The following is a 17,469-nucleotide window of genomic DNA, read 5'->3' as shown; positions in this document are numbered from 1 at the left end:
CAGAGACTTTTCTGACAGTGAGAAACTTAGCATCTGCAAATTCAGTGATTTTAGTCCCTCACCAGACAGCATCTTCTATCAGCATGGGTGCAGATTTTTATTCCTCTCAAATTCCTTATGTCAGGGAGTTCAACATCAATCATGCCTCTCTGACACTCTAGTGGTCCACATGACTGAGCTGCACATGGGGAAGGCATGATCTTCCACTGCGACTACCCAAAAGTGCTCTGAGAAAAAGTGATTTAGTGAGGACAAATAAAGGAATATTGTTAGTGGTAACTGGCTAAATGTTTATATCAAAAACAACTGCTCTCATCTAAATGGTGCTTTAAAACAATATCACTTTCTTGAATTAAATTACTTTGTATAGTCATTCCCCACCCCTGCTCTATACATTTGAATGGAATGTAAACTTAATTAGCCCAGAAAGAGTTCTTAAACCAAAGAGTACAACACTGTATGAAAGATACCTTTACTTATATGTATTTTCATGTAACCCCAAATGTATTAAATGCCTGTGGTAACAGGATACTGTGCTCAGAATTACTGTAAATATGTGGGTTTTTTTAAATTCAATAGGTATGAAATCAATTACTGGCCAGACATTGGTTTCAGATGACTAATACCTTAAAACAAAGTAAGAATCAAAAATAAATTTATTATATTCTATTATATTTCTATTATCGACTTCTCTTTCACTTTGTTTAAGGCAAATTCTATGGGGAACATCTGTAAATGGAAAGATTTATGTGCCTTTAGAAGGAAGGTTCCTACCCATATGCAAAAAAGAAAGAAAAAAAAAGGTACCTTCCATAATTTCAGAGGCTTTGGCAGAGGGCCCCAATACCAGGTAAAAGTGACCAATTTAATGTGTAATTCACTCATTCACTGAAGAAACTTTTGAGCCAAGACTCAACTCTAGGCACTGGAGTTGTAGTAATGAGCAAAACAAACCTTGCTTTCATGGTGTTTGGATCTGAATGGGAGGCAGGGAGTACCCAACAAACCAATAACATATATCAGTGGTGATTAGTAACATAGAGAAAATAATGTGGGGCACAGACAAATAAGGTGTACTAGGGATAGAGAGAGTTACTCTTCTCTACAGAGTAGCCAGAGAAGTCCTCTCTACTAAGGTGGTATTTGAGCAGAGACCTGAAGGAAACAAGTGAGCAAGCCTTGCTGATGCTGAGGAAAGCCAGCTGATCCAGAGGACTGAAGCTAGGAGAACAGCAAAGAGACAATGTGGCTGAATGGAAATGAACACAAGTGAAAGTGGGAGGAATCAGAGACAAAGAGGGAGCAGATAGTGTAGGACTTTGGAGGTCTTGCACAGACTTTTGCTTTTGTCATAGGGAAATGGGAAATCACTGGAAGGTTTTCAGTAAAGGGGTGGCATGACCTGACTTTAGGAGCATCATTTGACTGTGTTGGAGAAGACAACCTAGATAGCAGGCAGAGACCATTCAGGAGGCTATTGCATGGTCCAGATGTTATGGCTTAGCCCAGGGCCATAGCAGTGGAAGTTGGTAAAGTGTTCAGATGCTGTATACAATTTGAAAGTGAAGCTAAAATCATTTGCTCCACTGGAGAGGAAGACTAATGCTTGACACTTTTAATCCTCAGCATAGTTTCACGTACAGCTAATATTAGTGGTTTGAGCCTTGGGATGAATTCGTTTCTGATTCTTGCCTCAAAACATATTTGGATAGAAAAGAAGAGAAACCAGAGATGTTGGGCAACTAAGAGAAAGCAAGAAGAATGCTGAATGAGTAAAATAGGCAAAATTATTCAATCTTTTCATTTACCAGTCTACGTTTGTAACTCCTGAGCAAGGGAAGAGAGAAAGAATGATTGAAAAGATAGTATGAAGTGACAGAAATAGAAAGATAATTAGTTGAAGACCAAGTAGAATTTCTACTAATAAGGTAATTAAGTTGTATTATGGGTTATAAAGGGGTACATAACAGATTGTCTTTTCTCTTTCCATGAATCTTGTCTCAGAAGAAATGAATCAATGAATGAAGGGGTCTTTGCTTTCATACTTTCATTACTTCACCTATGGAACCAAATCTTTGGTTTATACATTTTATCACACATTATAGTGAATATGATTCCACCTTAAATCTACTATTAACAGTCTGAGAATATTACTTGAGTCAGAAAGGAGAAACACCCCCTTAGAATCTCATCCTTACTTCTTATAATCAACTTTCTGTTTTCCACTGTGAAATCCTGGACATATCCTAGCTACCAAATCAGTGACTAGTAGTGTCAACATCTGCCCATATGACATATAGTAATCAACAGATGAACTTAGAATAGGAGCAAGGGGCACTAGCACTAGTAAAATTAAGGTAATATTAAGAAAATGGATTCAATGACAAAGCAGGAGGATAAGGCAGCAAACAGCTGGTGGAAACAGGATTCCATGATCATAGCTTTAAAATATCTAAATAAGCAGACATCCTGGGAAAAATTATTTGGGGACACCAGGAGCAAGGAAGTGGAACAGATGGGGGCAAATTGAAATGTCTGTTCTGTTTAATATTTGTTTTATTTTTTCCTTGAGTTGGATATATTACACAGTTAATAGTAATATACTGATTCTCAGGAACAAAGTCTCAGCCACTAAATCGACTAATAGCCTTGGCATCCATAAAAATCTATTAAATGAATATAGTTAGCATTGATTGAGAGCCCCTATTATCTGAAGCAATAGAGTCATTTCTACAAAGCCTGGCCAGCCTATGCATTACTGGTAAAAGAGAAGTGGATTTCACAGAGAGAGATAAAGCTGCCACTTGACGGCATTGATCGCCAATGCTTCATTTATTTTTTAAGCAAAACAGGCCTTTTGATGGGTGTGAACTGTCCTTTTGTGATCAGTGGTGGAGGATGTTTGGTCTTTTTTAGCTAGCTTCAGTTTTCACTGTGAATGACAAAAACACTACCTTAGCTTAGGGTAACTAATAGCTGCTACTCACCTAAACTCCCAGGAAAACTAAAAATAAGCCTGCATGCCTCTTAATTCTGACGGGAAGATTACAGAAATCTGCTTAACCACATGTAAAGAAAATGAGCTAGATTCACACCATTAAAAATCTCATGAGAATTTCATCAGAATGATAGCAAAAGCTCTTCACAAACACAAAAAAATGATAGTACTTTGCTCTTCCACACAGTTTATTACCCTGGGGAATAACAGATGGGCTAGTAGGGAGGCATATGTAAAATATTTATGAAAGGAAAAGTAATTGAGATTGCAAACTCATAAAACAATAATTTCTACTATATTCAGCAGCATTGCAAAAATGAGAATACTTTTTTACATAATAAAGTGTATTGGCAAAAGTACAGATGAAATAGTAAAAGAGAAGCAGAAAATACTAGTTAAAGTATCCTTCAACCCATTTTTTCCATGTTCATGGAAAAAACAGCTGTAGAAATAGTCTTGCCGTTATTCTTTATAAGACCTTGAATTTGTATTATCTTCCTCCCCAAGAGTTCAGGTATCTGACAGAGGGTATTCCCTTTAATGTCCCTATGAAGCAGGTAGATGACTCAGAGCTCTTCTGTAAATATCCATAATGTTATTCATGGGGTGTATAGAAGATTATTTTAAACTAGAACTTGAGGATTTTCCATGCAGCTATCCTTTGTAATCTTATAGTTCTCTTTACATAGCTAGTCAAAATACATAGAATTTTTAAAGAAATCAAAATGCAGAGTGTAAGAACACACTTCAAGGAACAGCGTTACATCAAGTTCCACAAGAGCATGGGGGAACATCTGGGAAGTTGAGACAATCCTAAGGAATGCTGGTAGACTAGTCCAAGGGAGGCAGAAAGGGGCATTAGCACCTCAATTCCTCATTCTCCTAGACTTACTCCCATGACACATCCCTTCTCTTCAATCTCTGAAAATGAAGAAACTGCACAGAAATAATAAAACTTGATCCTGAAAAAGATAAAGAGATTAGTCAAAATGCCAAAGGCAGAATGCCTGCCACAGGGCTCTAGCAGCCTGGGCCAGTTCTCTGCGGGAGCAACCAATGGTCATTACCACAGTGTGGCTTGAGAAGTAGAAAGGTTCACCTGCCCCAAAACAAGGCTGCCGACAGGTCACATTGCTCATCATTTCTTCAGGTTAAAAGACTGCCCTCTTGAAACTTCCATTGGTTCCCACTTTCTTTGAAATGCAAACATTTATACAGCCATCCAGGAATTATTCATAGAGGGCTTTTTCCATGACTATCACTAGGAATAAAATAATGAAAAAGACTAGCAAAGCATGGGCATTTTTCTAGTCAAGAGTGAAAATGACACTCAATAATCAAAAAACAAAATAGGAAGAAATAATCAGGCAGTAACAATTGGGATCGACTTTAAATTGGGTGACAAAGTAGAGTAACTGGCAACTACTTTAGATTAGGTGGCCTGATGACACCCTTTCTGAGGAGATAACATTTTAGATGTGGATGACAAGGAGCCAGCCACATGACGATCAGGGGGAAGAATATTCCTGGCAAAGGCAATGGCTACTGCAAAGGCCTGAATTTCAGAAGTAGATTTGTTATGAATGAGGACAAAAGCAAAAATGGGGGAGAAGAAAATGTGGAATTAGGTGGATGCAGAAAGATAGACATGGGATTTATAAACCAGAGTAAGGAGTTAGAGCTCAAAGGAAAGCCTTTGAAGGCTTGAAGTAGGTGAACGACACAATCTGACTTACATTTTAACAGTTATTCTCATTGCTGTCTACAGAATGTATTGCAGGGAAGCAGGAATGGAAACAGTGATACCAGGGCCATGGCTATAGCATTGTTCAGGAGAAAGATAATAGTGGTTTAGCCTAGGGTGGTAGATGAAGAGAGGAAAGTTGTTGGATATAGAGATAGAGTTGGTAAGTCCAATCAACTCTATGTCTACATCCAACTATTTTGGAATGTCTATTAAACATCCATACGAAGAAAGGGCTGTGGAAAGAGCACAAACTGGAAAACCTGGGCGTCTCTCCTAGGTTTCCAGTGAAATATGACTTGAACTTCATCTTATTCTTTCTCCTACCTTAACTACCTTTGATGAAACAGGGGATCAGACAAAGTATATGAAGATATTTGGAAAGAATAATATCTTCGCATATGGAGTTACCACTATCACTATCCACCAATATTTATCTGGCACATACTGTGTTAATATTACTTCATTGTAGAAGTTTCAAGAAATGTAGATTATACAATTCCAGCATTCAAATATATTATAGCTCTTAACGGGCTCAAATTGTAAAGAAAATTGATCCTGACTTTAAAAAGGAAAAAAGGAAAAAAAAAAATCTCCCAAAGAGTAAAATTGTCAGGACTCCACTGTACCAGTAGGCAGTCACACAGACTTGATTGTTTTATGGGTTTTCTCACATACCTAGACAAATAATCCATGCATAATTCAGGGGGTGCATCACACCTAATAGTGGGTCTGCTGCAAGACTTCAGTGCCCCAAAGATGGTCAATGCTTCCTCACTGAATGCCATGAAATCTTAAATTTCATAATTAGTTATTCTTTAATGTTTAAATAAATTTGATGCAGAATATAAATTTATAGGGCAAGACTATATCCATTATCAGGCATGAACACATCAGCATGAAATTAAAGAATGGGACAGCTGGCTGTCAGTTTGACTGGGGCTGTGGTCAGGTAACCCAGAGAATCAGCTCGTCCTGGGCAGGGTATGTCCAGATGGACGGCCAAGGGGTGGGTTGCAGAGAACCCTAAAAGGCAATGTAAGGCCACTGCTTTTAATAATTCTCTTGGCTATATGTTTTCGTCCTATGGAGAATGAGTTGGGCTTCCTGCTTTTGTCATCATTCAGTGAAGAGAAAAAACATTAAAAGTGAAAGAGATAGGTTATCTTTACCCAGATTTCTCAAAAAGCAAAAACTTAAAAACATGTTAAGATGAGACTGATTGTGGGAAGATAACGGAGTAGGAAGCTCCAGAAACCGGTCCCTCTACCAGAACAACTACTAAATAGGATGGAACTGTCTGAATCCACTATTTTGAAAATCTGGAGTCCAGTAGAACACTATACATCATCCAGGAAGAGTGGGAGGAAGAGGCTGGTAAATTACAGTAAATAAATAGTACAGTTAATTACTCTCTCTACATGGCAGTTACCATCACTCATCCCCCACTCTCACAGAAAGCAGGAGTGGGATCCAACCCCTAGTGGAGCTTGATGGTGCCAAAAAGGGACATAAAAATCCAGTTCCCCAAGATCCTGGGTGGGAGAGTAGGATAAAAGGCAGTCGAATCATGGATCGTAGCTTTTGATTAGCTACTTCAGGCTGGGGGCCCAGCTCTGAGGATGACGACTGTTCCACTACACCCCAACAAAGGTGACAGAAGAGATTTAAAGATGGCAGAGGAGAATTAAAGATGGATACTTCCTCATAACTGTGGAGGAAGATTGAAGAGCTGCATATGCTGGGCAGGTGCTTAGGAAGAAAGCCAGCTCCTTCCTGGCCCTTTTCTCATTCCCTCCCAGGGTAGTCTGGAGGCTATGTACTCCCTTTGTGGGTCATTAGAATTTTTCCAGCAGGAGAAGACTGACTTGGGAAACTCTTCTTTGGCAAGTCCCCTCTCCCAGAATTTGTCCTCCAGGCAAAAGCCCCTTGAAACAATGAAAGCAGTATAAGAAACAGCAGAGGCTGAAAGCCTGGGGCAAAGGCATAGTGCTCTAAGTCCTGCAGTGAAATACTGTGGAGAGTGAGAAGTACTTACAAACTCTTGTAAATAGGGGAATTTTCTAAGGCCACTACTAAGCACAAGCATAGGACAGGACACAGGCCCAGAAAAGACAAGGAAATCACTGTACTTTTCATTCACCTTGGGCTGACCTTTCTGATAGAAGGGTTAAACTCTGATGGAGAGCACCAGCAAACGCAAAGCCAATTTGCAAAGATGGTGAAAGGGGTTTTTCCTAAGATTTACTGGGTTTTGTTAGGTCATGACATTCAAGAAAATCTCTGTCATTTCCCTAGCTGGATACAAACTCAAGAAACAGACATCTCAGGGTATAAGTCCCAGAGTTAACATTTTAAAACATTAAAATGTATCACAAACCAAAAAACAGGAAATAATGGCTAATCCAAGGGAAGAGAATGAAAAGTCCTAAACTATCAATGAATAAGACCAGATTGTGGACATAATGGACAAAGACTTTTTAAATAATTATCTTTAGTAAGCTCAAGGAAATGAAAGAAAATACAAAGAAAAAACTAATAGATATCAGGAAAACAATGAAGGAACTATATGAGAGTTCAATAAAGAGGAATTTTTAAAAGGAACTATACAGAACTACTGCAATGAATACCACAACTGATAGGAAAAATTCCCAGGAGGGTTTCAAAAGCAGATTGGAACTGGCAGAAGAAAGACAACTAAAAAAATGCTGAGGAGCAGAAAGAAAAAAAAAAGATTTATAAAAAGCAATAAATAGCCTAAGAGACCACAGAGATACCATAAAGCATACCAATATATGCATTATGGAATCCAGGAAGGGGAAGAAAGAGAGAAAAGGGCAGTAGGAATATTCAAAGAAATAGAACACTTCTCAAGCTTCAAAGAGACATGAATATGCACATCCAAGTAGTTCAGAAGGAAAAAGTTGAAGAAAAATATGCTCCATCACATACTGATGTGCAAGAAAGCTGCAAAGAAAAGCAACATGTTATGTACAAGGGAGTCCAATTATATTAAGTACCAGTTTCTCATCAGAAACCCTGGAGGTAAGAAGAGAGTAGGTTAAAATATTTAAAGTGCTGACAGAAAACAAAAGCCAACCAAGAATTTTATATTTGGGAAGACTTTCTTTTAAAAATGAGTACAAGATTAACACATTCCCAAATAAACAAAAGCTGGGAATTCATTACCACTAGACCTGCCTTACAGGCAATGCTAACGGGAATTCTTCAGAATGAAAGGGAGGGAAAATAGACAGTGGATCAAAGCAGCATAAAGAAATAAAGACCTACAATTAAGGTGACCATATGGACAATTACAAATTCCAGTAATTTGTATTGCATTTTTTATATATAACTCTACTTAATATTTCCAATGGTGTTAAAATGAAAAACCATGAAAAATAATGAAAAATCTATGGTTTGGGACATATAATGTTCAAACTATATAAAGTGTAACAGGTAGAAAACATGGAGGGAGGGTGGAGAGGTACAGTGGATGCATATGCAATTGAAGTCAAGTTGGCATCAAATTGATACAATTGTTAAAGATTTGGGATGTTAAATTTTAATCCCTTGGTAACCACAAAGAAAATATATGAAAAATACATCCAGGGAAATGAGAAGGGACTCAATATGGTACAATAAAAACAAATAAATATGAAAGTAGGGATTAATGGAAGACTTGAAGGATAAAACAGTATAAGACTTACCAAGCCTAAATAGCAAAATAGGAGAAGAAAGTATTGCATTATAAGTAGTAACCTGATATTTAAATAGATTAAACTCTCCAATCAAAAGGGAGAGATTAACAGAATGGATAAAAAAAGCACAGGCTTTTTTATGCTATTTACAAGAGGCTCACCTTAAATTCAAAGGCATAAATAGGTTGCAAGTTTCAAAAGATGGGAAAAAATATACATACAAGTAGTAACCAATAAAGAGCTGGTAGCTATACTAACATCAGATAAAACAGACTTTAAGTAAAAAAGTTATGAGGGACAAAGTTGGTCATTATGTATTGATAAAGGGGTCAGTTCAGCAGGAAAATTACAAATATATATGCATTCAACAGCAGAGCCCTAAAATATATGAAACAAAAACTGACAGCTTTGAAGGAAGAAATAGATAATTCTGCACTAATAGGAGACTTTTTTTTGCTTTTGTTTTTGTTTGTTTGTTTTTTCTTCTTTATTTTCTTTTAAAACGTGAGGTCCCCATATACCCTCCAACCCCACCCACGCCACCCCTCCCACATCAACAAACTCTTCCATCATTGTGGCACATCCACTGTACCCAGTGAATACATTCTGGAGAACCGCTGCAGCACATGGACAGTGGTCCACATTGTAGTCCACACTCTCCCCCAGTCCACCCAGTGGGCCACAACATGACACACAACATCCAGCATCCATCCCTGCAGCACCACCTAGGACAACTCCAAATCTTGAAAATGCCCCCACACCATATCTCTTCTTCCCTCTCCCAACCATCAGCAGCCACTGTGGCCACCCTCTCCATATCACTACTACAATTTCTTCCCTTACTAATCACAATAGTTCCCCAGCAGAACACCAGTTAGGTCACTCTAATTGATACTCTGTTCCTCCATCTTGTGGACCTGGGATGGCTATGTCCAGTCCCCCTCTCCATCAAGAGGGGATTTAGATTCCATATGGATGATGGATGCAATTCTAAAAGGATACTTTAATACACTGCTTGCAATGATGGATAGAACATCTAGACAAAAGATCAATAAGGAAATTGAAGACTGGAATATATTCAAACTAGATAACCTAAAAGACATATTTAGAATACTTCACCCAACAACAACAGAATACACATTCTACTCAAGTGCACATGGATCATCCTCCAGGATAGACCATATGTCTAACAAGTCTCAATAAATTCAAAAATATTGAAACCAAACAATATTTGTCTGATTGCAATGCAATTAAGTTAGAAATCAGTAATAGAGGGAAAAATGGAAAATTCACACATGTGGAAATTAAGCAATGTACTCAAATTACCAATGAATTAAAAAAAAATGATGGAAGCAGATGTGGCTCGAGTGATTGGGCTTCCACCTACCATATGGGAAGACCTGGGTTCAATCCCTGGGGCCTCCTGGTTCAAAAAAAAGGAAAAAGAAGTGTACCCACATGGCAAGCCAGTGCCCACAGCAAATCACACAGCAACATGATGATGCAACAAAAGAGAGACGAAGGGGACAGTCAAAGCAAGATGCAACAGAAACCAGGAACTGAGGTGGCACAAGTGACAGGGAACCTCTCTCCACATTGGAAGTCCCCAGGATCGAATTCTGGTGAATCCTAGAAGGAGAACACAAGAAGAGAATACAGAAAAAGAAAAAGACACAGAAGATCACACAGCAAATGGACACAGATAGCAAAAACAGCAGTGTGGTGGTAGGGGGAATAAATTGCAAGGGAAATTAGGAAATATCTTGAGGGTAATAAAAATGAAAATAGAACATGCCAAAACTTATGGGATACAGCAAAGGCAGTAATGAGAGGGAAATTTATAACTCTAGATGCTTACATTTAAAAAGTAGAAAGATTTCAAATCAGAAACCTAATATCAAAAGAATGGGAAAGAATGGGAGCAGATGTGGCTCAAACAGTTGAGCTCCCACCTCCCACATGGGAGGTCCTGGGTTCAGTTTCTAGTGCCTCCTGAACAACAAGCAAAACAAATGAAAAAATGAACACAGGGAAACCAACGTGGCTCAGTGACTGAGTACCAGCCTCCCACACACAAGGTCCAGGTTCAATCCCCAGCCCCCAGTACCTCAAAAAACAATTTTTTTTGAAAGAACTAGTTAATAAAAGATCAAACTAAACCCAAAATAAACAGAAGAGAAGGAAGTAATAACAAAGATTAGAGTAAGGATAAATGAAATAGAGAATAAACAAACAATGGACAGTGAAGTGGGTGTAACTCAGTAGTTGAGTGCTTGCTTTGCATGTATGAAGTCCCAGTACCCCTCAAAAAAAAAAAAAAAAAAAAAGATAAGAAAAAAACAATGGAGACATTCAAGAAGAAACCAAAACTTGGTTCTTTGAAAAGATCAATAAAATTAACAAAACTTTAATTAGACTGACAAAGAAAAAAGAGAGGCTACACAAAACTAAAATCAGAAATGAAAAGGGGGATATTACTACCGAATTACTGAAATAAAAAGAACGATGAGAGGATACAATGTGTTGTGTGCCAACAAACTGGGTAACTTAGAGGAAATGGACAAATTCCTGGAAACACACAAACTACCCACACTAACTCAAGAAGAAATAGGAGATCTCAAAAACCAATAACTGCTAAAGAAATTGAATCAGTCATCAAAAATCTCCCAACAAAGAAAAGCCTATGAAGACTTGGCTTCAAAGGGAAATTTTAGCCAATATTCCAAGAAGAATGAACACCAATCCTACTCAAACTCTTCCAAAAAATTAAAAAAGAGGGAGCATTCACTACTTCATTTTACAAGGCCAAAATATTCTCATACCAAAGCAAGATAAAGAAAATTACAGATTAAAATCCTTCCTGAATATAAATGCAAAAATCCTCAAAAAATACTAGGAAACCAAGTCCAGCTGTATATGAAAAGAATTATACGCTATGACCAAGTGGGATTTCTCTCAGGTATGCAAGGGTGGTTCAACATAAGAAAATTAATTAATGTAATACATCACATTATCAGAATGAAGGGAAAAAAACACATCATCTTCTCAATTTACACTAGAAAGACATTTGACAATACCCAGCACTCTTCTTGATAAAAACAATTAGAAATGTAGGAATAGAAGGAAACTCCCCCAACATAATAAAGGGCATATATGAAAAACCCAGTTAACCATCATTCTTAATGGTGAAAGACCAAAAGCTTTCCCTCTAAGATCAGGAATGAGAAAAGGATACCCACTGTCACCACTGTTATTCAACAATTTACTGAAAGTTCTTGCCAAAGTAATTAGGCAAGGAAAAGAAATAAAAGGTATGCAAATTGGAAAAGAAGAAGTAAAATTTCCCTATTTGCAGATGGCATGATACTTTATACAGAAATTCTGAAACTCATAATAAAGCTCCTAGAGATAATAAATGAGTTCAGAAAAGTGATGGGCTACAAGACCAATATCCGAAAACCAGTAGTGTTTCTATACACTAGTAATGAACAATCAGAAGAAGAAATCAAGAAATAGCTTCCATTTACAATAGTAACTAAAACTCTCTTGGAATAAATCTAACAAAGAATGTAAAAAACTTATACACAGAAAACTAAAAAACATGGCTAAAAGGAATGAAAGAAGACCCAAATAAATGAAAGGGCATTCCTTGATCAAGAATTGGAAGAGTAGATTTTATTAAGATGTCAATTCCAGCCAAAACAATTTACTAATTCAACACAATTCCAGTCAATAATCCAACAGCCTTCTCTGCAGAAATGAAAAAGCCGATCATCAAATATATGTGGAAGAGCAAAAGGCAACAAATAGCCAAAGCCATCTTGAAAAAGTAGAACAAAATTGAAGTACTCTCACCTCCCAATCTTAAAACTTATTACAAAGCCACAGTAATCAAAACAACATGGTATTGGCACAAGGACAGACATTAACTAATGGAGTTAAATTGAGAATTCAGAAATAAATGCTCACTTCTTTGTCCAATTATTTTTGGCAATGGTGCCAAGTCCACTCAATGGGGAAAGAATAGTCTCTTCAACAAATGGTTCTGGGAAAACTGAATATTCACATGCCAATGAATGAAAGTAGACCCTTACCTCACACCATATAAAAAAATCAAATCAAAATGGATCAAAGACCTAAATATAAGAGCTAGAACTGTCAAAGTCCTAGAAGAAAATGTAGGGAAATATCTTCAGGACCTTTTCTTAGGCAATGGTTTCTTATACTTTATACATAAACACAAGGAGCAACAGTAAAATACAGATTAAATTGCACCTTATCACAATTTAAAACTTTTGAATATCAATGGTCTTTGTCATGAAAATATAAAGAAAACCTACACTATGGGAGAAAATATTTGGAAACCACATATCCAATAAGTGTTTAATATCCAGAATATATAAAGAAGTCTCTCAACTCAACAACAAAAAACAAACAGCCCAACTGAAAAAAGGTCAAAAGATTTGAGTAGAGAGAAACGGACTTTGGCCCAGTGGTTAGGGCGTCCGTCTACCATATGGGAGGTCCGCGGTTCAAACCCCGGGCCTCCTTGACCCGTGTGGAGCTGGCCATGCGCAGCGCTGATGCGCACAATGAGTGCCGTGCCACGCAAGGGTGTCCCCCGCATGGGGGAGCCCCACGCGCAAGGAGTGCGCCCATGAGGAAAGCCGCCCAGCGTGAAAAGAAAGAGCAGCCTGCCCAGGAATGGCGCCGCCCACACTTCCCGTGCCGCTGACGACAACAGAAGCGGACAAAGAAACAAGACGCAGCAAACAGACACCAAGAACAGACAACCAGGGGAGGGGGGGAAATTAAATAAATAAATAAATCTTTAAAAAAAAAAAAAAGATTTGAGTAGAGATTTCCCCAAAGAAGATATAAAAATGGCCAAAAAGCAAATTTTAAAAATGCTCAACATCATTAGCCATTAGGGAAATGCAAATCAAAACCACAATAACATACCTTTTCACACCCACTAGAATGGCTACTATTAAAAAAAGAAAATAAATTACAAGTGTTGGAGAGAATGTGGAAAACTAGGTGTTCTCATTCACCACTGTTGGGAATGTAAATAGTGCCACCACTGTCAAAGTTAAGAACAGAATTATCATATGACCTGGCAATTCCACATCTAGGTATATATCCAAAAGAACTGAAATCAGGAGCTTGAATAGATGTTTGCAGACTGATGTTCACACAGCATTAGTCACAGTTTCCAAAAGACAGAGCAACCCAAGGGTTGCTGGTTTATATACACTATGGAATATTATTCAGCCATAAAAATGATTGAAGTTCTGATACATGCAACAAATGGATGAACATCATGTTGCCTGAAATCAGTCAAACACAAAAGGACAAATATTGTATGATCTCACTTGTATGTAATAATTAGAATAATCAAATTCATAGAGTCAGAATCTAGAATATAGGTTACCAGGGGTTAGTGTAGTGGTAGGGAATAGGGAGTTAATCCTTATAGTTAGTGTACAGTGTTTCTACTTGATGCAATGGAAAAGTTTTCATAATGGATGGTGGTAATGGTAGCACAACATTGTGAACATAGTACTGAAATATATATATCTGAAGGTGGTTAAAAGGAAAGATGTTAGGTTGAACAAATGGTAACAAAATAAAACATTTTTTTAAAACCTACTGAAGTACACAACACAAACAGTGACCCCTAAGTTAAACCATGGACTAAATAGTTAATAGTACAATTATAAAAATATGCTTTCATCAATTGTAACATGTGTACTGTAACAATGAAAGGTATTAAAAATATGGTGGGATATGGGTATATTTTATGCATGAATTTTCTGTAAACCCACAACCTCCCTAATAAAAAAAGACCCCATCAGACATCATCACACACCTATAAATCATCTAAAATAAAGCACTAGTGACAGTACAAAACAAACAAAAATCAATTTAAAAGCTAAGAATTGAGGGGGGGGGAGCTAAGTAATAGGAAATGAATATGCATAGCCATATTATACTTATGCTATGACACTCTTGTCACTAACAAGGGCATCATCCATTTGGAATTTCTTCTTTTGTAGGAACTGCTAAGAAATTGAAGCTCTCAGCACCCCAGCTCTCCCAAATGTTTTGACTGAGGTTATTCATTTGAACAATGAAAATATATCAAATCATTCTCTAAGACAGTGGAGTTCACATATGACTCATACTACATAAGTCATCCCTGACCATAGAGAACAAAACTAATTAATATATGGAATAGTAATTAATTTAACAATCTATAGGAAAACTGCAGTGAGCATTCACTTTTGCACATTGTATTTTAACTAGTTTATAGATTACCAAAGCTAATTTGAAACCCTTAAGTAACTACTTTCAATGATGATTATATTTACAAACTCCCTCTCCAAGAGGTATGACATTAGTTGTGGTATGTTCTGAGATGCAAACACAACACATTTTGAAAGTTGATATAATCACACAGCGTTTTCCAAAGCCAAATTAAAATGACTTTTTAACTTAATTTTAACTGTCTGGTATTATCCATGCCATTACCTATGTGGCCCACATGACTAACTGAGTTTTCTGTCTCACTGTGTTTTCCAGCCTCTGCAAGCACTTATGTTCCAACGGTGTGCAACGGGCGGGAAGTCCTTGACTCCACCACCTCATCTCTGTGATTGTGAATTGAAGTTCAGTTCTCGTGTTTTTAGACTGTTAGGAAAAAAAAAGTGCTCATGTGCAGCTCCAGAATACGGAAACAGAGCAAAAGAACAACCCTAGTACCTTTTTTTAGAAACAGTACAATAAATTATTTTTGAGGACTATACAGTATATAGTGGTGTGATAGAACTTTTTAGGCTGATTTTAGTACCCCTATTATTAATAATTCCCCAGTACATGGAAATAACCAGTGTTTACACAGCTGAGCAGTGGTGACACGGTCTGACAGGGTCAGTCTACTAAAAATATGGTGGCAATATTAGGTAACTCTTTTTCCTATAATGTTTTTTGTAGGTCCTTGTTGTAACTAATTTAGGATGAGTTTCTATGTTGTATATTAAAGTTACATTATGTGTAACAGATTGTTTTTCTCAGTACAAAATAAAAAGCATCTGTATTAATGTAAAGATATTGTCTATGGAGCGATCAAGGTTTTCCAGTGTGGTGGATAATGGTTTGTTCTTTTTGAATCCCTAAAGGTAATTTGAATATGTTGAGGTCAAATCATTTCCACAGTTCTACTTTCAATGTTGGAAGAAATTGTCTGTTCTTCTCTTCACATATAAACATAGTTTGAACCCAATTAGTTACCGTGCCAGATTGTTGTGACCAGATCTAGACTTCTTCCAGGTCACAATGATCAGAGATTGACTGGAAGCACCATAAATAGCAATCCATCTCTGTGACCAGATGACATTACAGATTACTGGTTGTTCTAAGCCATGTCTGGATGACAGTCCAGAATTTCCTAAGTAGGACTCTGAGGCAAGAAGCATAGGGTTGCTACATCCTGAATGCACAGACTGCAGCCTGTTGGGGAGGATTTGAAGATACAACCTTAATTACTATGAGGGCCACTGGGAAAGTGTCTTGCCATCCCACTGGAAAATCACTCTCACCATTCATAGTTGATAAAATGCAGGATATTTTATTTCCAATGCTTTTCCAAAGCACCAGTAACAATGCTCAGGCAAACACTCAGGCCTGTCACTAAACTTGAATATACCAACCTAAATAAAGGAGTGAATAGGGAAAGAATGGATAAGTAAAGTCATGGCTTATTCTTAGTAACACTGTCCTATCTCTCCCATTAGTCACAAATTTTTATTAATGTAATAAAATTTACTGAGTACCTAACTAACTGCAGATCCTGTGCCAGGTACCTTGGATAGAGAATGTAGCAATTTCTTGTGGCTGCTGTAACAAATGACCACAAACTGGGTGGCTTAAAACAGAACCTTATTCTCTCATTTTTCTGGATACCAGAAGTCCAAATCAAGGTGTTGGCAGGGCCACACCCCTTCCAAAGGCTCCAGGAAGGAAGCTGTTCCATGCCTCCTCTAGCTCTGGTGCTGCCAGCCTCCTTGGCTTGTTACACATTATTCCAATCTCCGCCTTCCCATGGCCTTCTCTTCTGTGTCTGTCTTTTCCTCTGTGTGTCTCTTATAAGGGCACTTTACCATTGGCTTTAGGGTCTACCCAGATAACCCAAGATGATGCCCTCATCTCAAAGTTCTTAATTACATCTGCAAAGTCTCTTTTTCCAAATAAAGTAACATTCACAGATTCCAGGGATTAAGTGAACATATCTTTTTGAAGGCTACCACACACAGCAGAAAGGGAAAAAAAATTAGACGCCAACCCTTCCTTTAAGAAGCATACAGGGCAGAAAGATTCTAATTAAGTAACTGTGGCTGAGGAAGAGAATAAGAGAAAGAAAGAGGAGACTCAATGTTACAGGGAAACCCACAGCCTGAATAACAAGTGCCTGGATAATCAAGACATACTGATCGTATTTTTAAAACTTCCAAATATAATGAACATGTACACAAAAGTCAACAGGGCCAGCCCTGAAGAATATATAGTGAGGGAGTCAGGTCTTAGAAATTATTTTCTTCTTTCTGGATGCATTTAAGTCAGAAAACTAATCGTTCACTCCTAACCCACCAGATGCTCAAAGATAACAGTGCTCACCATCTCCTAATTTTAATATTCAAATAAGAACTTGGAATTTGGCGAATGGGTACTGTAGATTGGGTAATAGATTTAACAGTACTAGATGAGCAAAAGGAATTCTGCTCTAACTGAAACTGGCAGGAGTGCTAGCTAAATGTGCTCAGAATGAGCATCTGCTCAGGATAAAAGCTGAGGCAAGGCTGATGAGAGAGAAAATAAATTCAACCCACTGATGGTATGTGACAATTTGGAGAAGGCAATATCAGATGAGTTGCTTCAGAGACAAAGTTGATGCCTCAAACAATCAAATTGATCATGGATCTTTTTAAAACAGCAATTAGGTTTGTGTATGAATCTTGAAAAAATTG

General features: G+C 37.6%; 1 protein-coding gene across 2 annotated transcripts in view; it reads left to right on the top strand.

Annotated features, from left to right (window-relative positions):
- The window catches only part of GRM3 (glutamate metabotropic receptor 3), a 265,444-nt gene extending 249,892 nt beyond the window's left edge, over positions 1-15,552 (top strand). For both annotated transcript variants that reach the window (XM_071215188.1, XM_058297090.2), the window contains one exon: positions 15,029-15,552. In XM_071215188.1, the coding sequence (XP_071071289.1) occupies positions 15,029-15,102 (74 nt within the window). In that variant the 3' untranslated portion in view covers positions 15,103-15,552. The remainder of the gene's footprint in view (positions 1-15,028) is intronic.
- Positions 15,553-17,469: the final 1,917 nt, after the last annotated feature.

Source organism: Dasypus novemcinctus, chromosome 5 (genome assembly GCF_030445035.2).
Source record: "Dasypus novemcinctus isolate mDasNov1 chromosome 5, mDasNov1.1.hap2, whole genome shotgun sequence".
Taxonomy (NCBI): domain Eukaryota; kingdom Metazoa; phylum Chordata; class Mammalia; order Cingulata; family Dasypodidae; genus Dasypus; species Dasypus novemcinctus.
Note: the sequence above shows the minus strand (reverse complement) of the source record. Positions and strands in the feature narration are given on the sequence as shown.